The sequence below is a fragment of the Mobula hypostoma genome, chromosome 7 (assembly GCF_963921235.1).
Source record: "Mobula hypostoma chromosome 7, sMobHyp1.1, whole genome shotgun sequence".
Lineage (NCBI taxonomy): Eukaryota > Metazoa > Chordata > Chondrichthyes > Myliobatiformes > Myliobatidae > Mobula > Mobula hypostoma.
Window position 1 is genome coordinate 50,795,348 of NC_086103.1, and position 21,104 is coordinate 50,816,451.

The 21,104-nt window shown below is 39.8% G+C and overlaps 1 protein-coding gene and 1 long non-coding RNA gene across 2 annotated transcripts in view; one reads left to right on the forward strand and one right to left on the reverse strand.

The window, feature by feature from the left end:
* Positions 1–758: 758 nt before the first annotated feature.
* Positions 759–7,917, reverse strand: LOC134348907 (uncharacterized). Its single transcript, XR_010018516.1, has 3 exons — positions 7,828–7,917; positions 6,917–6,959; positions 759–1,079 (listed from the first exon to the last, which is right to left on the reverse strand). It is a non-coding gene; the product is annotated as an uncharacterized LOC134348907 (long non-coding RNA).
* sting1 (stimulator of interferon response cGAMP interactor 1) overlaps positions 5,946–21,104 on the forward strand; it is a 36,571-nt gene continuing 21,412 nt past the window's right edge. Inside the window, exons 1-3 of the mRNA XM_063052710.1 lie at positions 5,946–6,018; positions 11,669–11,877; positions 17,372–17,564. Coding sequence (XP_062908780.1) covers positions 11,669–11,877; positions 17,372–17,564 — 402 coding nt within the window. The 5' untranslated portion in view covers positions 5,946–6,018. The remainder of the gene's footprint in view (positions 6,019–11,668; positions 11,878–17,371; positions 17,565–21,104) is intronic.

A 21,104-nucleotide genomic window follows, 5' to 3' on the forward strand; every position in this document is an offset into this window, starting at 1 on the left:
AATATTGCTGTGATGATTGTACGTTTTAGTATCAATTGTTTGGCGACAATGAAGTATAAAGTATAAAGAATAAAGAGTTCTTCTTCATTCTGCCTTGAGGCTTTGCATAAAGGAAGCTATGCAAGCTATAATGGTTTCTACTACAGCCCACTACTGACATGGGAAGTCACCTTGGCCTTGGCGGCTTTTTCCAAAAATATATCAGAGCCTAAGGAATGCTGAGGCAATCCTCAGGATCGTGGTCTTAACTCCATTGGCATAGGTGGCAACTCTCCTCTCTCAGGAGACACCATGCTGAGATATACTTCAACAGTATAGTTGCTGAAATCACATATCTAGTGGTCCCAGGCCCAGAGCCTCAGGACACCTTCCAGGCACTAAGCCCAACAGTGACCTGTCAAAATGATGTCTGATTTGGAGGGTGAGGGGGGCATGCCTTGGGAACAGTGCCATGACATTTAGTTACCACTCATTGACTGCTTCACCTTATGCTACAACGATGGTGGTCAGGCCTCCAGGATAACTGCACTGTCAGGCCACTGGCCCAGAGTGAAGGTTATCAAGCCCAGTGTATCCACCTATAACGAGTCAGCCAACATTCGTGTGTTAAAACTGCCTGGCCCTTTATAACAATTGTGGTCTAATGTCAATAGCCAAAATCTTTCAACGACAACAAAAGAAGCTTCAGAAAGTATTTCACTAACAATTATCTATTAATAAATATGACATAAACCACATTAATTTGTTATACACTCTTTATTAATGCAGCATTTTATGAGTGAGTTCTTGAATTTTATAATTCAAGAACAAATTTTATGACAACCAACATTGTCTACCCTCATACGTAAAGATATTAAATCCCATTGGAACATCTTGGAGGGTACATTGTAACAAAATGTCATATCATATTGCATTGAAAAGTAGCCTATTCCAGTTTATATCGATTCACCAACAAAGCTAACATTGCCGTGACGATAGCTTCTTTTAATTCAAGTTGTCCGTAGGCTTCACATTTCATTGCAGGTCCTCTCCTTTCCAATCAACCGCAAACAATTCCAGTGTTAGGGATTACATAATATCTATTGCGAAGAGAAAGGGAAGTTGTCTTTACAACAAAATCCTTGCAGTTAACAAACTCTTAATTACATAAGCATTTTATCATGTGTGAAATATAGGCAACATTTTCATCACTTATTTTTTAAATTTCAACATTCATTGTTGAGATTTTCAAGAGAATTTGTCTTAACCCATTCTGAGAAAGATTATGGTCAGGATAAATTACTGTATCACCATTACTCCACATGGTAGTCACTCCAATAATTATACATCTAGAGGTTATCAGTGTTTGTAACATACACTTATATTGTTGAAGGGTCAGGATGAACAGCACCAACTTACATGCCTCTAGAATATTTTTGGATCACATCATCAGTTTTAAGCTTTCTCTCTGGCTCTTTGATTTAATTTGTGACTGAATTTTCTGCAGTCTGCCTGAATGAATTATGTATTTGTTAAATAATCTATTTTCTGCAATGTTTTACTGTCTCTTTGGCATCCTGGATGCTCAAGCTTTAACACCACTATCCTCCACCCTAATGAACATGTTTTTGGACTATAGGTGGAACAGTTACACCTTAAACACCTCCCATTGTATAAATATAAGTGAAGCATTGATTTGAATTACCAGGCTCCTCGTGCTATTGAAGTTGTCCAATTTCCAATGGTTAATTTTTACCCTGGAGTTGCATATATTCTGCTTTGACACTTGCTCCACCTGATCCATCTTTGATCTAGATCACCCTCTGAACATCATTTCTCTTTCTCTAATAAATTCCGCATAAATCTGGCCCTGTCTAAAATCCAAATTACCATCTGTTGACTTTTGGTGCCAGTTTACAGATATTAAAAACTATTACATTTTCTACACTAGTTACCTAATTGCTCTGTAGGAGCATAGTTCAGTTCTTATCACATCAGTTCATACTTTTGGCAATTTCATTTATCTGATGCATGTTTCTGTTCCATCTTTCCTGAATATTGTAACGAGATCAATATTCTCTCTGCCGTTTTCCCTCTGACAGCATCTCTTTTCATCTTCAACTGAAGTTCACTTGATGATCTTTCAGTTTTCTTCCATTTCCTTCTAGTTCATACTTTTTTTTCAAAAGACTCCATTTTAATTCTTGCTTGTTCCATTTGATTAGAATTTTCTTCCTCAGGCTATTTGTGACTTGTCAAATTTCAAATTATCTTTGATAATATTGACCTCTACATCTTTTATTTTGTGAAGCAAATTGTGATTTTCTAAGACATAATTACTCTCATAATGATGGCTTGAACATCGCAGACATTTATTGAAGAGTCATTGAAAATGACAAAACGGAAGTGATATTATTATCCCTGAATATCAAAGTTTATTTCATGACTTGTATCAACACTCAGCTTATTACAATGGTAGTCTAAAGCTCACAACCAAACCATCATACCCACAATAAATGATGCTTTAGACGAGATTTCACTTATCATTATACAACATTAATTTTAATGAAAATAAAATAATTCAAATGGATATCATGCATTCTTTGGTAAGTGGAGGCTTAGAATGTAATTCACAAGTATTCTACAGCCATTGGTGTACTGTTCAATATCATCCACAGAACAAGTTTTATCTTTTACTAATACTTCATTTGAAGTTGCACTAAAAGAAAATGTCATCACATATTTCAGTCATGAACGAACCATTTCAGTTTATCGCCATTTCAGCAAATGGGCCAATACTGCCATGGCAATCAGTTCCCTTTTCAATATTTATTCCCATCCTTCACAGTGGGGTAAAATTACATCAAGTTGTTTCACATTTAGTCTCTGGAGTAAGTACTGAAGTTTATAGTTTGGAGCAAGAGTGGTCCTTCGATTCCTTGCAGGGAAATGCTTCAAAAAATGACAAATCCTCCCTTTTCTTAGTCATGCATAATAACAATATAATTGAGAAAACTAGATAGGCTTGTCATGACTGATTATATCACAGCCTTACACTGTCAAGGACGGAATATTTTCTGCTCACTTCCACCTGTGACCACTACTTATACAAACTGAGTTTAAATTGGGATCATAATAAACAATGAAACATATCTCGGCATTCTGTTCTTTCATTTAACTCATTCAGCCGGCAGAAACTTTATCTGATTCTCCCTTTGTTTTGATTAAATTAGTTCAATTATTCAACTTATACATCACAATTTTGGTGCTGCAGTTGTTGGGGAGAGTGTAGAGGGAGGCGGGGTGATCTGCCACATCTTGTAGCTGTGGGAGAAATCTGGGTCAAACCCTTTCACTTTAATAATTTTAACTCTAAGAATTTATGGATCTTCTTTGTTAGAATTTTACCATAGCACTGAAATATTTCATCTAAAGTCTGGTTGAGATTGTCTTCAATCTATTAGGAGTGATTTTGGTTTGTTTCCCTATTTTTTTCTGATACTTGGCCTCAAATTTGATGTGTTTCACATTATATTTGAGGTTTTTATGTTATATTTGAATTGCATCACTGAGGATGGAACCCTTAAGAGATGAGAGAAGAAAGGACTATTGTTAAAGATTGGGTGCAGAAGACACAAACCCTAAAATATAGCAATAGCATAGTTGCAAGACTATTATGAATTCTCTCTCAGTCCATGTCAACCATGGATGTTGCGTCCTAGCTATTTTATCAATATGCAAGCCAGGGCAGTATGATATGGAGAGCAAGTTGTACCCATGTAGCAGGCTCCCCCTCTCCACCCAGCTGATGAATCCAAAGGAATGCCAGAGTCCGATATAGTTTGGCACCAGCAGTGTTGCAAGAGTTGCCGGGCAATGTTGAGCTCAACGTAGGACTGCCTTAGAGATTCCAGCTCCAGATATTTCCTCGCGTTTACTCCTGAAGCTTTCATCACGAGTGGGTATATTGTAAGGCAGTGGAGGTTTTAGATCAGAGTTTTTCTTCTCCTAGATGAGCTGCTAACCACAGCTGACTTGACCCATCTGCCTGAAGAAACTGGTTTTAAGGTGCCAGTAACCTGCCTTTCACCCCTTCTCCTGTCAGTAGTAATGGTTCTGTTGGGCTTAGCAGCTGTGCCACATGTGAAGGCCAGGAGTTGGACTTAGTTGTTAAAGGCTATTTGAGACGCACACCATTGGGACCACTTAATAAATAGTGGAGATTATGTCCCCCCCCCCCCCCAGCTATGACAACATTAAGGAACCATAATGAAGGGAGTATCATGAATAAAGAAGAAAATTTTATTCAAGCTGATTCCATTTCATTGGAATAAAATGTTATTAACAACAGAGCTGTGTTAAAAATGTATATTATCTGTTGGACACTAGTCATCAATGCTTACTTCTTTATGCTTTTATGACTATGTTTATATTTTATTTTAGGACTTGCATCTCCTCTCAAGGCTCCTTTCTTTAGTTATCCATTCCCCCCAATAAATAACATCACTTTTTCAAGAGCAATAAATGATGGACAATTTCAAAAAATGAGGGATGGTTTCCTCCTAGAACTAAACAGTAATGTTCATTGCTGAGTTATTGCCTCTACATATCCCAAATAAAATTTTGGCTCCAGCAAAGTATGAATGACCAGACCAATTCAAGAAATCTATAAAGGCACTTAACTGCCCATATTATCCAAGAGTCATTGCTGGCTGTATGCCTTTAAATGAAGTAATAAATCTTTTGGGCTGAGTCAGTGAAAACTGTTAACTTTAGTTTCACTCTGTCTTGTTCCCTGTCTCTTGAAGATGTTTAGACTCGCCTAACAATACTACTTTAGTTAGTTGTCTCCTGATTGCATAACTCTTGTAACTTTACCAGAATCATATTTTGCTTGCAGCTGTAACTGAGGTTAGAGATAAATGCAACTGCTGCTTATTCTCTTGAACTAAGTATAACAATAAAGCATTACTGATTTGACAGTGATGGTGAAGGTTAGCCTGCCTCCAATCTGAACCAGAAACGTCAGTATTTAAAGAAGGCAAGCAATTTAATCAGGAAGCAATGAACACAGCAAATTTTAAAAAGGGTCAAGGTCTTCAAACTTCAATCCATCTCTCTTCCTCTCAGCAGATGTTGCTTGACCTGTGGAAGGTTTCAAGCATTTTCTATATTTGTTTCACACTTCTAGTGTCTGCTGTTTTCCCTCTCAAAAAAAAATCAACATTCTCTCCCAAATAAGCTTCCATTCTTTTCCTTTCAATAGGATTTCCGTTGCAGTTTAACAGAGGCGCATCAGCTTGTTGGGAATATCTGAAAGTTAGTAATCTGAAGCCTCCAAAGAATAGAGATCCAATATGATCCAATGCGATCCGTTTTTAGAGTGAGGACTAATGTAGTGCTTATGCCCTTAAACGTTGATCTATATTTGAGGATCTCAATCGCCATCTGGCCTTTATGACAGATTTGATAAATACACCATGTGATATAGAAACCTTACAGTAATTGTTTGGATCTGGGGTATTAAAACATTTAAGTTCCTAAGTAAACATACACGAACAAATGTTACCGTGATTAATATGGCATTATACAACGGCTCATCATCCACACTTTACATAAATCCCCCTCCCTCCCCACCCGCTCCGCAGAGCATCTTTAACCACACCTATCGGACTACCCTGGAGTCTGGATACCCTTCTTCCAGCCAACCTAACATCCCTCCACAAAGCCCTCACTCCATTACCGTGCACCCCTGGCTAATCTAGTCTCCGTCCCCTACCCTTAGCTCTCAGCAGCTGAGAGATGGTAACCAGACATCCGTTGCCCAGCTTAAGGCAGCTCAGTGCGACCGAGGTATCCTCTGCTGACCCAAACATCAAAAAATCGAAACCCGCCTCAATGCCAAATAGGCTGTGCGTGTGCGTGTAAACATCTTCAACAATTTCCGGAAATCGTGTACGCGTGATTTATCGGAAAGAGCAGCATTCAAGAGAGGAGCCGGGCTGTGGTAGCAGGTTTAAGTTACTCTCTGTCAGCGAGGTGAGTGCAGGCATCCGCATCCAGTGCTGCTCTGGATGCAAAACTATTGCTCGCAAATATACAACTTTAACATTCTCCTTAGGTTACACGGTAACTGGAAAATGAAAATGGCTGAAGACTTTACAGCAATTTTTATACAGAATGCGCACGCCAGGGAGCGAGTTATCGGCACTCGTACGGTTCATTTGTCTTCTGGACAAAGTTCTGGCCGTGGCTCTGTGTCCAGCATTCTCTCCTACCTCCCTAATTACTTCTCCTTTGTCGTGTCAAGGGAGGCCATTCGCTCTATCGGACGCGTGAGGAGTTCTTTTGGGTTACGTTGTAACCCGAGAAAAACCTCAGGCTGTTCTTCCAGAGTCTAATAATGTGTTTTAAAGCATTTACATTGTTTTGCCGGAGTAAAAGTTGCATTGTACAAGGAGTCATTCGCCTTCGATTTGGTTGACTTGTGCGGAAATGCATTTTATTCTGATTTGTGAAGTCTTTTTTTGCCTGGGTTGTACCAGAGCTGTCTGACAATTGGTGTGGGAACTCTGGTTGGAAGTTTTCGTCGGATGTTTGCTTGCATCGAACCAATGGTTTTTGTTTTCAATTTCTTTTGGCGCGCATTGTGCATGTATGCTCGTGAGTGTTTGCTGACTATTAACTGCGGGTTACTTGACAGCGTGAAAATAGAAAGCTGAGGGTTTGGAAAGATTTTGTAGTTTAAACTACAGTCAATATTCCGACATCTAAATTCTTCTAAATAACTATTTATTTTGCTTTTTAGAAAATTCAATGACCGCTTCGTCATTTGAAATTAGAAATGATTAAGCAAATTAGTAAATCAGCAGGATGAATGGCTCATAAAGTCAAAGTCAAGTTTATTGTCATATGCACAAGTACACGGAAAACTTACCTGCATCAGTCCTCGTGGCGTATAGCATCATATGAGCTGTATTCTAAAGAAAAATAAAAATGAAGCGCAAGTTAAACAATTTTATAAGAAAGAACACAATTGGAAGACCAAAGTTAATTATAATGCCAAGTGAGCAAAACAATTATAATGTTTTTGCTCGTTGGTTCGAGTGGGTGAAGGGAAGTAAAGAAGTACCGTACAGGCCGGACTTAATTTATTTGTTTCTTTTGCTGCCTCCTTCACTAAGGGACACCTCACAGTGGCCAGTTTACTGACCTACGTACTGCGCATTGCGCCGCTGGCGTTTACAGCGAGTTCCTCCGTCTTCACTGCATCTGCTCTCAGAATGAGGCTTTTCATTCCGGAACTAATACCATGTCCTCCTTTCTTCAAAGAAGGAGGCTTTCCTTCCTCCACCATCAACGCTGCCCTCACCTGAATCTCTTCCATTTCGCGCACGTGAACCCGTACACCATCCTCCCGCCACCCCACCAGGGGTAGGGGTCTTGTCCTCATCTACCACCCACCCAGCACATAATTCTCCATAACGTCCTCCATCTCCAAAGGGATACCATCACCAAACACATCTTTCTCTATCGCTCCCGCCCCTTCACCCCGCCACTTTCTGCAGGAATTTACGCGAACCCCTCCGCACTGCACTGATCTCCCCCCTGGTACTTACCCTCGCAAGCGGAACAAGTGCCACACCTGTCCCTACACCTCCTCCCTCACTACCATTCACGGCCCCAAACAGTCTTTCCAGGTGAGGTGCTCCCAAAACGGTCTCCTGTGTATCGGTGAGACCCGACGTAGATTGGGAGACCGCTTCGCCAAGCACCTACGCTCCGTCCACCAGAAAAGCGGGATCTCCCAGCGGCCACCCACTTCAATTCTTCGTCCCTTTCCCTTACCCTTTACCATTCCCATTCTGGCATGTCATTCCATGGCCTCCTCTACTGCTACAATAAGGCCGCAGTCAGTTTGGCGGAGCTAAGCCTTACGTTCCGTCTGGATAGCTTCCAACCTGATAGCGTGAACATCGAATTACGCATGGATTTTACAGAGAATATATAACTTGACTTATTTAGAGTACTCTACTGAACGGCTCTATTTGTTTCTATGTGCTCCAAAGGTGGCTCTGCTGTTTTTATTTTATTACCATTTCTTAAGAGCAAAATGAAGTTTAGCTTCATCCATGTTTTTAAACGACTCTGTCTTTGGAGATGAAGTATGCTTCTGAAATGTGAAGATAAGAGTTCAGACGCAGGTCGTTGTTGTGACATGCCTTGGTTGCACTATCATAAAAGCAGACATTGTCACAATGGTGGGGCATTGGGAGCAAGGGTGGACCCAAATGCAAGACACATCTTGTGAGGTTACTTAGATTTAGATTATTGTTTGATACCAGGAGAGCAAGGCAGGAGCAGGAATAGCCAACTGGACAAGGACTCAGGACTACGACCAGGCTGGGACTAGGGGTCTGGGCTTGGACTCGGAATCAGCTCCCAGAACTAGAGGAGACATGAAGAGGCTAGGGCATGGACTCCGAGCCAGAGACTGGGCAAGGACCCAGTACCTGGGTCTTGCCTCTGGCTCAGACCCCAGAACCAGGCAAGGACATGACATGGGCTAGGGAGAGGAGGAACATGGGAACACAGAGCCTCGGTCTCCGGAGAGCAGGTACGTGTAACGATGGACACATACACAGAACACAAAGCCGGGACCCCTCCTTGGGAACAGGACATAGGGCAGGGACTTACACATAGAACAGAGAGCCGGGACCCCTCCTTGGGTACAGGACATAGGGCCGGGACTCACACACAGAACAGAGAGCCGGGACCCCTCCTTGGGAACAGGACATAGGGCATGGACTCACACATAGAACAGAGAGCCGGGACCCCTCCTTGGGTACAGGACATAGGGCCGGGACTCACACACAGAACAGAGAGCCGGGACCCCTCCTTGGGTACAGGACATAGGGCCGGGACTCATGACCCCCGCGGGGCAACGGCAAGACGGCCTGACTTACCCCACAGAGGTGAGGACAAGACAAGACAAACACCAAGGAACAACTATCTAGCTCCAGCGATAGAACTAGACCGAAGTGCAGGGGAGGGCTGCAGATGAAGGCTAGAGGCGAGAGGGGCAGAGAAGGGATTCCGACAGGGGGGCAGGACAGGAATCACAGACCGCCAGGGCCAGGACTTGACTTGGTACTCGGATGCCACCAGGGCCAGGACTTGGACTTGGACGTGGTACTTGGATGCTGCCAGAGCCAGGACTTGACTTGGTACTCGGATGCCGCCAGGGCCAGGACTTGGACTTGGATGTGGTACTTGGATGCCGCCGGAGCCAGGACTTGGACGCTGCCGGAGCCAGAACTTGGACATGGTACTTGGAACTTCTGGGTAGTGGCGAGCTCTAGACTCAGCCCAGGAACAGTAGACAGCGGCTCCTGGTTCTCTCCTGCGGGTTAACTGACGGACCCATCTTGATGAGGAAACTTTGCAGGCTCACTTCGGCGAGGTAAATGGACAATGTTGCTCCGGTGAGGAAGGGCGAATTACCGGCACTTGTTTCGGCAGAGACCAGGCTTGCTCCAGCCAGATGGCATTGGCACACTGTACCTTTGATGACTTTGCAGACACTCCCACGCCGAACGGCTGAAAGCTGGAGACTATAAACTACTGGTTCAGCTGAGGGTTAATTGCCTCCAATCACCAAAGCCGAGGGACACGGGAAAACAGGGAGTCAATGGTACGGATCGTAACATAAACAAGGTAAATTTAAAGGGACCCCGATCCGGACCATGACAGATATAAGGCAGAGTAAACCAACTATTGTGTTCAGCTTTGTGTAATTGATTTTAATAATACTGCTGTGAAATAAATGTTTATATTTATCAAAAATATAATGTATTCATTAAAATTTTGAATTACTGAGACAAATATATATTTTTTAAAAAAGAGTAATTTGACAGATGAGTTCTTCTGATATTTCTCAATAATTTTGTATATATGGTAATTTTCATTTATAGAATTTTGGATACTTTATTTTTGATTTTCAGTTCTGGTGTTCTTTAGGTCTAGAAGCTACACCTCATGACCATATATCACAATTCAATAATACCTCAGGGGTGTGTGCTTAGCCCACTACTCTACTCTGTATACACATAACTGTGTGGCTAAGCATAACTCAAATGCCATCTATAAATTTGCTGATGATACACCCATTGTTGGTAGAATCTCTGGTGGTGATGAGAAGGTGTACAGGAGTGAGATATGCCAGCTAGTGGAGTGGTGCCACAGCAACAACCTGGCACTCAACGTCAGTAAGACAAAAGAGCTGATTGTGGACTTCAGGAAGGGTAAGATGAAGGAACACATACCAATCCTCATAGAGGATATAGAAGTGGAGAGAGTGAGCAGCTTCAAGTTCCTGGGTGTCAAGATTTCTGAGGATCTAACCTGGTCCCAACATATCGTTGTAGTTATAAAGAAGGCAAGACAGCTGCTGTACTTTATTAGGAGTTTGAAGAGTTTTGGCATTTCAACAAATACACTCAAAAACTTCCATAGTTGTGCTGTGGAGAGCATCTGACAGGCTGCATCACTGTCTGGTATGGAGGGGCTACTGCACAGAACCAAAAGAAGCTGCAGAAGGTTATAAATCTAGTTAGCTCCATCTTGGTACTAGCCTACAAAGTACCCAGGATTTCTTTATGGAGCGGTGTCTCAGAAAGGCAGCGTCCATTATCAAGGACCTCCAGCATCCAGGGCATTACCTTTTCACACTGTTACCATCAGGCAGGAGATGCAGAAGCCTGAAGGCACACACTCAGTGATTCAGGAACAGCTTCTTCCCCTCTGCCATCCGATTCCTAAATGGACATCAAATCTTTGGACCCTACCTCACTTTTTTAATATACAGTATTTCTGTTTTTGCACGTTTTAAAAAATCTATTCAATATATGTAATTGATTTACTTGTTTATTTATTATTATTATTATTATTATTATTGTTATTTTTACTTTATTATTTTAATTTTTTTCTGGGCTGGATTATGTATTGCATTGAACTGCTGCTGCTAAGTTAACATATTTCATGTCACATGCCAGTGATTCTGATAGATCTTATGAAGAGACTGTGTGGTCCCATCAGATATCACAGCTTAAATGATTCAGCCAGGATCTTATTCTTTTGTGTAACTAGGAGAGTAAAAAAAGTAAGAATCTTATATCAGTATATAAGAACATTAAAGGGAAATAAATGCAGGTAATTCCCTTAAATTAAACTGTCAAAGTAGAAGTGAAAGACCCTGCTAAAATGACAATTTATGAATAGTGGCACCAATTAATCTTACTTTTGAAAATGGATCATGACTGTGCGACAGTATTAAATTCTTTAATTGTTTGTCCAAGTTGAATTAAAAAGAAATACATTTTAGACCAATTTGCTGTCACCCAATTCATGCAATTACACAAAATTCAGAACAACCAGAAGAGTGGTTAATAGAAACAGAGATGTATGGGGTAGAGTAGGGCTGATGAAGGAATCATTTAAAATCAATTTATATACTAGATATTTCTGAATGGAGGACCTAATGAGTCAAATCACTTTTCTCATTATGTTGTGATTTTTTTAAAACATTTACATCAATAGATGCATAATTTTTAACTTTGTAGTTTTGTATTCTTAATTTTTAATATTTCTTAGTTTTGTATTTACTATTTCTGTTTCTTTTTTCCCACAGATGCTTTCAGAGCATATACCATTGCCTCGTGGAAATGCAGAGTATTGGTCCTCTGTAATTGTTATGTTTGCCTCTTTCGTCTACATGCACTATACTGATAAAGCAAATGTGGTGCAGCAGACCTTGCTTCATCTGTTGATACTGCTTCTTTCAAGGTTCTTCAAAAATCTCTGCCGGTGTGTGGAAGAGGTCAGACACATCCCTTCTAGGTATTAATATACTTTATTAAAAGTGCATGGCTACAGAAGAAATGTTATCAATTTTGACATTGCTTTCATATTAAGTTAGATAATATTTATTACTATTGCCATCCAATTGTTTACAGTGTGTTGTAATCATTTTAGAAATTTGGTGGATCTTCCTGAGCATAAAGTGTAAGATACCAAAAATGTTAAAAAAAAGAATTACATTTCTTGTTTTTGGATGAGACTATTAGTATACTAATTACATAAAATAGAATTATATTAACAAATAAAACAGTAATAATTAAAGATGCAAATCAGAGAACATTTCACATTATTATTTTTTCAGTATGGATACCACTTGGGCATTTCAAACCCTGACCTGGACCTCTGTGTTGTCTCCATACATTTGAAATTTTCCCTACTTTAAATAATTAAAGCATTTTTATTTCTTTAACATATGTAATGAGCTTTTTGGACCTGTGCAGGGAGCCGACGAGCGTTGGGCTCTGAGGTTTTTAGAGCAGCTGAACAGGTTAATTGTTGTTCAATGAGACTCTTAATCCCTGCTGCTTTCTGTTTGATCTTGTCGGGTTAGTGACTGGCTCGGGGATTCCGCGTTCTGGTATTACTTAATTGGAGACCTGATTAGGGCTTATTGCAGGGTCCTATTTTGAGAATATTACATCCGGCAGTGTCATTCGGCAAAGCCACAAAAGTTCTGGTTGAATTCTTATGAATGGATGCTGTCACTACATGGGAGTCTGTCTTTCCTTCGCACTTGGGTTCCACCATCGCCAGCACATTGTGACAACACATGCTGTAGCTTTGTCTCACATACTCCATTAACAGAATATTTAGATCTACAATATCAATAAATCTACACTGTATATTTTTATTATTGGCATTTGATAAAGAAAATTACATTTTAGAACCAGTAACATTAACTTATTTTATTCAACTTCCAAGTTTGTAAAGTTTCTAGACCATGAAAGAATTAAAATGCAGTCTAAAATATAATTAAGATAACATAATTCTGGTCTCTCACATTGAATATTTGGCATTCTAGTATGAAATATAAATGCAATTATTAGAATTTATGCAAAATTGAAATCAAAACTACAGAGTCTGATTTTACTTCATGTGGAAAGAGTAAAGACAATTCACAATTGATTGATATTTGTGAATTCTTTATTTTCTCACTTCCGTTATATAGGAATAGTTGCTTGAATGTGCAGAAAGCTGGCCATCATGATGGTTAATGTACAGTACTGTGCAAAAGTTTAGGCACCCTAGGCTTTATATATAAATTTTGTTTTAGAAGTTTTGTCTTCTGCATTAATATGTCAGTAGAAAAGAGCAAATTTTAGGTTTCTAAACATTCATTTTCCAAAAAGTTAGATGTTACAAAGACATTTTTGTATTTGTTAAAGAAAGTAACATATTAAGTAATGGTTGGAGGAACAACACCTTATATTCCGTCTGGGTAGCCTCCCACCTGATAGCATGAACATTGACTACTATAACTTCCGTTACTGCCCCACCTCCCCTTCGTACCCCATCCATTATTTATTTATTATTATTATTATTATTATTATTATTATTATTATTATTATTATTATATATGTTTTTCTCTCTCTCTCTTTTTCTCCCTCTGTCCCTCTCACTATACTCCTTGCCCATCCTCTGGGATTCCCCCCTACCCTTTTCTTTCTCCCTGGGCCTCCTGTCCTATGATCCTCTCATATCCCTTTTGCCAATCAACTGTCCAGCTCTTGGCTCCATCCCTCCCCCTCCTGTCTTCTCCTATCATTTCGGATCTCCCCCTCCTCCTCCCACTTTCAAATCTCTTACTATCTCTTCTTTCAGTTAGTCCTGACGAAGGGTCTCGGCCTGAAACGTCGACTGTACCTCTTCCTAGAGATGCTGCCTGGCCTGCTGCGTTCACCAGCAACTTTTATGTGTGTTGCTATTAAGTAATGGACTACTTTTCAAGTAACAACTTGAGCACTTTGTAGGTATATAACCCAGTGTGTGATTAAACAAGGAGAACAAACAGATCTTAATGATCAATGACATAATGTGTTGAATAAACTAATTGAAACAGAAATGGGTGTAGAATTAATCAAACTGGGCGAAGGACCACCTAAGCAAAAGGTGAGGGTGTGGCAGATGAGACAGTTTAATCTTCAAATAATCAATTATTACACCATGGCAAGAGTGAGCTTAGCAACAAGATACAAAATAGTCATTCTGCATCAACAAGCTCTCTCCCAATGTCTGTTTCACGACAGACAGGAGTTTCAAGATGCACTGTCCAAGCTCTTCCAAAGAAATGGGCAAAGTTTAGGACCAGAAATGCAGTGGCTGGCCACTGAAACTGAATGCAGCAGTCAAGTCAAGTCAAGTCAAGTTTATTGTCATTTAACTATATACATGTATACAGTCAAACAAGAAAATCTTTGAGAAAGAGATACATTTCTTCTAAATTGGAAGAAGTCGAGCACTGCTATTAGCAGTGTTAAGTGGACTGACAAGTCAAAAATTGAAATTTTTGGCTCAAGCAGGAGGCAGTTTCTCTGTAGGAGAGTTGGAGAGCATTGCATTGATGAGTGCCTGTAGCTGGCAGTGTAGCACAGCAGAGGATCCCTGCAGGTTTGGGCTGCATTTCTGCAAATAGAGTTGGTGATTTGTCAGAATTAATGGAATCCTTATGCTGTAAAGTACAAGTAGATTCTCATCAATCACGCAGTACCATCAGGAAGCTATCTTATCAGTCCCAACTTCAATCTGCAGTAGGACAGTGACACCAATCACATGGACAAGGTCATTTATTTCGGAAAAAGAAGAGCAAGGAGTTTTGCAACAGATTGTATGGCCTCCACAGAGCCCTGATCGTAACATCATCAAGTTGTCTGGGATTACCTGGAGAGACAGAAGCAAGCGAGGCAGACAAAATTTGCAGAATTGTGGCAAGTTCTCCAAGATGCTTGGAGCAACCTACCAGCCAATTTTCTTATAAAACTACATGACGGTGCACCTAAGAGTATTGATGCAGTTTTAAAGGCATAGGGTGGTTACACTAAATGTTGATTTAATTAGATTTTTTTTACTCTTTACTGCTCTTCATAGTAATTTTTTTGATATTTATAAACTTTTCATATCATTATTTTTGAAAGTATCTTCGACACAGATTTTTTTACATGTGCCTAAGACTTTTAAACAGTACTGTACTACTGGTTTAATACATGAAAATAATTGTAAAGCTTAATGCAATAACTGATTATTCATTATCACTTCTAATTGGAATTTAAAATGTATTGATTCATAATGTAGTTTCATTCTAATAACAATATTTAAATCATTCAAACATTTATCAGTATTAATACCATGCTGTAAAGGTTTGCTAAAGCTAAAATAAATATTAATATCTCAGTGCTATACTAAGGATTTATTTATTTCTCCATTAATTTCAGAGCACAATTTAATTTATTAGGTTCCAGGATGCAGTAAACCTATTCTATATATTTTTTTATCATTAGCATTTCATCAAAACTTTTGATGCCTGTAGTTGTAAAGCTCCAGCTGTATCAGGATGTATTTCATATAATGAAGCTTGGAAAATTGGCAGTTAAAGCAAAATGCAGACCATGGAGGTTGTTGTAGAGCTGCAAAAGTTTACGATTAAAGTACTGAGACCACAAGCAGAGGATTGGATTCATTTATATCATTAAAACCATTTAAATGGTCTATTCTTTAAATGCCAGTGAATCCAATAAATCCCTTTTTCTCTCAGTATTGGTACTGTATTCAAGAGCAATAATATTTCCCCGTTCAAAAGGGAACATGAAATATTAGTATGCCTGCATATTAAGAAAAAATAATAACAAAAGAGGAAAATTTTTGTGTAATGCTTCAGAAAATTATCTTAATAAGTGTATGTGCCAAAATATGCAAGGATGGATTGTTCTTAATTGGGAAATTTATTTTCAGAGCATAAGGCATAGAAATAGGCTATTCAGCCTGTCAAGTCTGCTCCCTCATTCCATCATGGCTGATTTATTTTATCTCTCACAACCCCCATCTCTGGCCTTCTCCATATAACCTTTGATGCCCTAATTAATCATTAACCTATCTACCTACACAGCCATCTGTGGCAATGAATTCCATTGATTTACTATCCTTTGGTGAAATAAATTTTACCTCATCTCTGTTCTAAATGGACATCCTTCAACTCCGAGTCTGTGCCCTCTGATCCTAAACTCACCCACTATAGGAAATAAACTCTCCACATCCACCTTACCTGGACAATTCAATGTTCAATAGGTTGTAACGAGATCTCCCATCATTCTTCTAAACTCCAGCGAGTGCAGGTTCAGAGCTATCAAACGCTCCTCAGATGTTAATCCTTTCATTCCTTGGCATCATTCATGAGCTTCTTCAGGGCCTTCTCCAATGCAAGCACTTATTTTCTTAGATAAGGGGCCAAATACTCCTCATAATGCTCCAAGTGCAGTCTGACTAAAGTCGTCTTGAAATGAATGCTAACGTTGCATTTACCTTCCTTACCACAGACTCAACCTGCAAGTTAACCTTAAGAGAATCCTGCACAAGGACTCCCAAGTCCATTTGCACCTCAGATTTTTTAATTTTCTCCCCATTTAGAAAATAGTCCATGCCTTTATTCCTTGTGCCAAATTGCATGACCATGCACTTCCCTACATTATATTCCATTGGCCAGTTCTTTGCCCTTTCTCCAAATCTGTTTAAGTCATTCTGCACTCTGCTTCCTCAATACTACCTGCCCATCAATCTAACTTCGTATCATTTGCAAACTTGGCTGCAAAGCTATCAGCTCCTTCATCCAAATCATTGACATATAATGTAAAGGAAGTAGTTGTAACCCCAGCCCTGTGGCACACTACTAGTCACCAATAGCCAAGTAGAAAAGGCCCCCTTTATTCCTACTCATTGCCTCCCGCCAGTCAGCCAATCTTTGAAACATGCTAGTATCTTTCCTGTAATACCATAGAGTCTTATCTTGTTAAGCAGCCTCATGTGTAGCACATTGTCAAAAGCCTTCTAAAAATCCAAATAAGCATCATCCACACACTCTCCTTTGTCTATCCTGCCTGTTATTTCCTTAAGGAATTCCAACAGATTTGTCAGGCTAGATATTCCCTTTAGAAAACCATGTTGAATTTGGCCTATTTTATCATGTGCTTTCAAGTACCCCGAAACCTAATCCTTAATAATAGACTCCAACATCTTTCCTACCACTGAAGTCACGTTAATTGGCATATAATATCCTTTCTTCTGCCTCCCTCCCTACTTAAGAATGGAGTGATGCTTGCAATTTTCCAGTCCTCAGGAACTATTTTAGAATCTGGCATTTTTAGTTTGGTTTTGCTTTGTTGGGAAAACTCAATTTGGATAATAGTGTCCTTGTTTTAAAACATGCTTTTCTTTTTTTTCATTGTATTAATACAGCACCATTTTTAAATTCATAATTATCTTATAGGTACAAAAACTGCTGGGAGGCTTTCAGAGCATCAGTTAACTTAATGGAATGTGCTTTTGGAATAATCCTTTACTTAGTGATATACTACCAACCTAACGGGAGTAATCATGATGATGTAGATATCTGGAGTTCTTTTGGAATGCAGATAAGCGCTACCTGTCTCTGCTACTCGTTGCTGAAAGCTTTCAAATGTGTAGGTATTTATTCTGAAAATTATCTCAGAAACCTTTGTATTATTTTAGATTTATTTCTGATGCCAATTTTCCTGATGAATTGCATCTCATGGTTGGTCAAGGTTAAAGTAAATTCAAAGAAAATGATGGGAATGATACCTATCTGATATATTAACTATAATAACCTGCAGTAGGTCAAAATGCATTTTCTTAGTGCTCATTTCAGCTTTAGCATATTTATGGGCTTATAGTATAAATCTGTCTAAAACACTGAATTTGTCTGTTTAGCAATAAAGGGTGAATTGTAGATGTCAAGGTATGTCTTTTAGAATTTTAAACTTAAACTGAAATATATTGAATTCAGAAAAAATAATTTGCATTATTTGAAATTCGTTTTATTTTCATATATTTTGTATTATTTGTCATTGCATTATTAGTATTCTGTATGTAGATGTAAATTATATTTCCCTGAAATTTGAGAAGGAGAAGCAAAAGAAAGATGTATCAGTATTACGGTGGAGTAAAGGGAATTAAGGAGGCATGAGAGTGGAGTTGGTCAGAACTAATTTGAAAAGAACACTGGCAGGGATGATGGCAGAACAACAATGGGTGGAATTTCTGGAGGCAATTTGGAAAGCACAAAATATGTACATCCCAAAGAAGAAGTAATCTAAAGGCAAGATGACACAACTGCCGCTAATAAGAGAAGTCAAGACCAACATAAAAGAGAGGGTGTATAATGGAGCAAAAATTTGTGGGAAGATAGAGGATTAGGAAGCTTTTAAAAACCAACAGAAGGCAACTAAAAAGTTACTAAGAAGGAAAGGAAGAAAATAAGTTCACCAATAATATTAATGAGGATATCAAAAGTTTCTTCAGTTACATAAAGTGTAAAGGAGAGGTGAGATTGGATGTTGGATCACTCAAAAACGATGCTGGAGAGGTAGTAATAGGGGACAAGGAAAAGGTGGATGAAATAAATAAGTATATTGCATCAGTCTTCACTGTGGAAGACACTAGTTATATGGTGGAAGATCCAGAGAGACGAGTCAGAAGTGTGTGAAATTGCCATTAATAGGGAGAAGGTTCTTGGGAAACTGAATGGTCTGAAGTTAGATAAGTCACCTGAAGCAGATGGTGCATGCCACAGTGTTGGGGAGTCATTAGTTATGATCTTTCAAGAATCACTAGATTCTGGAATGGTTTTGGAAGACTGGAAAATTACAAATGTTAGTCCACTCTTCAGGAAGGGAGAGAGGCAGAAAAAAAGAAGTATAGGCCAGTTATTCTGACATCAATGATTGAGAAGATGTTGGAGTTGATTGCTAAGGATGTGGTTTCAGAGTACTTTGAGGTACATGATAAAATATGCCATAGTCAGCATGGTTTCCTCAAGGGAAAATTTTGCCTGACAAGTCTGTTGGAATTCTTTGAAGAAATAACAAGCAGAATAGGCAAAGGAGAATCACTTGATGTTGTGTCCTTAGATTTTCAGAAGGACTTTGGCAATTAAGTTATTGGTAATTTGGTAATTAAGGCAGAGGCTTTGCTTAACAAGTTGTGAGTCCATGGTATTCCAGGAAAGATAATAGCATGGTGAAAGCATTGGCTGATTGGCAGGAGGCAAATGGTGGAAATAAAGGGAGCCTTTTAAGGTTGGCTGCCTTGACTGGTAGTGTTCCATGGGGGTCTGTGTTGGGACCATTTCTTTTGAGATTATATGTTAATAGCTTGGATGTTGGAATTGATAGCTTTGTTGTAGAGTTTGCAGACAATACAAAGATAGGTGGAGGGTAAGCTGTTTTGAGGAAGTAGAGAGGCTGCAGAAGTACTTAGACAGATTAGGAGGATGGGCAATAAAGGCAGATTGGGTAGACTATTTTCTAAATGGAGAGAAAATTCAAAAATATGAGATGCAAAGGGACTTGGGAGTCCTTGTGCAGGATTCCCTAAAGGTTAATATGCAGGTTGAGTCTGTGATGAGAAAGGCAAATGCGATGTTAGCATTCATTTCAACAGGACTAGAATATAAAAGCAAGCATGTAATGTTGAGGATTTATAAAGCACTGGTGAGGCCTCACTTGGAGTATTACGAGCAGTTTTGGGCCCCTCCTCATTGAAAGAATGTGCTGATACTGGAGAGGGTTCATGAAAATGATTTGTGGATTGAATTGCTTGTCATATGAAAAGCGTTTGATAGCTCTGGGCCTGTATTCACTAGAATTCAGAAGAATGAGGGGTCACCAACATTACGCAATTCTCCTTTGCCTATCTTGCTTGTTATTTCTTCAAAGAATTCCAACAGATTTGTCAGGCAAGATTTTCCCATGAGAAAACCATGCTGACTATGGCCCGTTTTATCATATACCTCCAAGTACCACCACTACAATCTGCAACCAGGTCATCTCTGAGGCTGAGGTACGCAGATGTTTCCAATGAGTGGACAGTCTCAAGGCTGCGGGACCGGACAGCATCCCAGGGCGAGTACTCAGGATATGAGAAGCACAACTGGCAAGTGTGTTTACAGACATTTTTAATCTCTCCCTCTCTCAGTGTAGAGTGCCCTCCTGCTTCAAATTACCCACCATTGTCCCTATACCAAAAAAGACCAAGATACATTGCCTGAATGACTGGCGTCCTGTCGCACTCACCTCAATAATAAGGAAATGTTTTGAGAGGCTGGTCAAGGATTACATTCGCAGCTTGCTACCACCCAAACTGGAACTCCTACAATTCGCCTACTGACACAACTGATCAACAGATGATGCAATAGCCACTGCTCTCCATCCTGTCCTTACATATCTGGAGAAGAAGGATGCTTATGTGAGAATGCTGCTCTTGGACTACAGTTCAGCATTCAACACCATAGTTCCATCCAGGCTCGACAAGAAGCTCAGAGACCTCGGCCTTGTGCAGCTGGGTCCTGGACTTCCTGCCAGATTGCCAGCAGGATGTAAGAGTGGGCTCCTCCACCTCAACCCTTCTGACTCTCAATACAGGAGCCCCTCAGGGCTGTGTACTGAGTCCTCTCCTTTACTCCCTGTATACCCATGACTGTATCACCACCCGCAGCTCCAATCTGCTAATTAAATTTGCCAACGACACTACATTGATTGGCTTAATCTCAAACAATAACGAGGTGGCCTACAGGGCAGAAGTCATCTCTCTTTCAATAGGGGCAAAATTGAGAGCATCCTGACTGGCTGCATCACTGCGTGGTATGGGAACTGTACCTCCTTTAATCGCAGGACTCTGCAGAGAGTGGTGCGGACAGCCCAGCACATCTGTAGTTGTGAACTGCCCATGATTCAGGATATTTGCAAGGACAGGTGTGTAAAAAGGGCCCAAAGGATCACTGGGGACCCAAACCATCCCACCCACAATCTATTCCAGCTGCTACCATCCTGGAAGTGGTACCGCAGCATAAAAGCCAGGACCAACAGGCTCCGGGACAGCTTCTTCCACCAGGCCATCAGACTGATTAACTCATGCTGATTTGACTGCACTCTATATTGCATTGACTGTTCTATTTATTATAAATTATTATAAATTACTGTGAT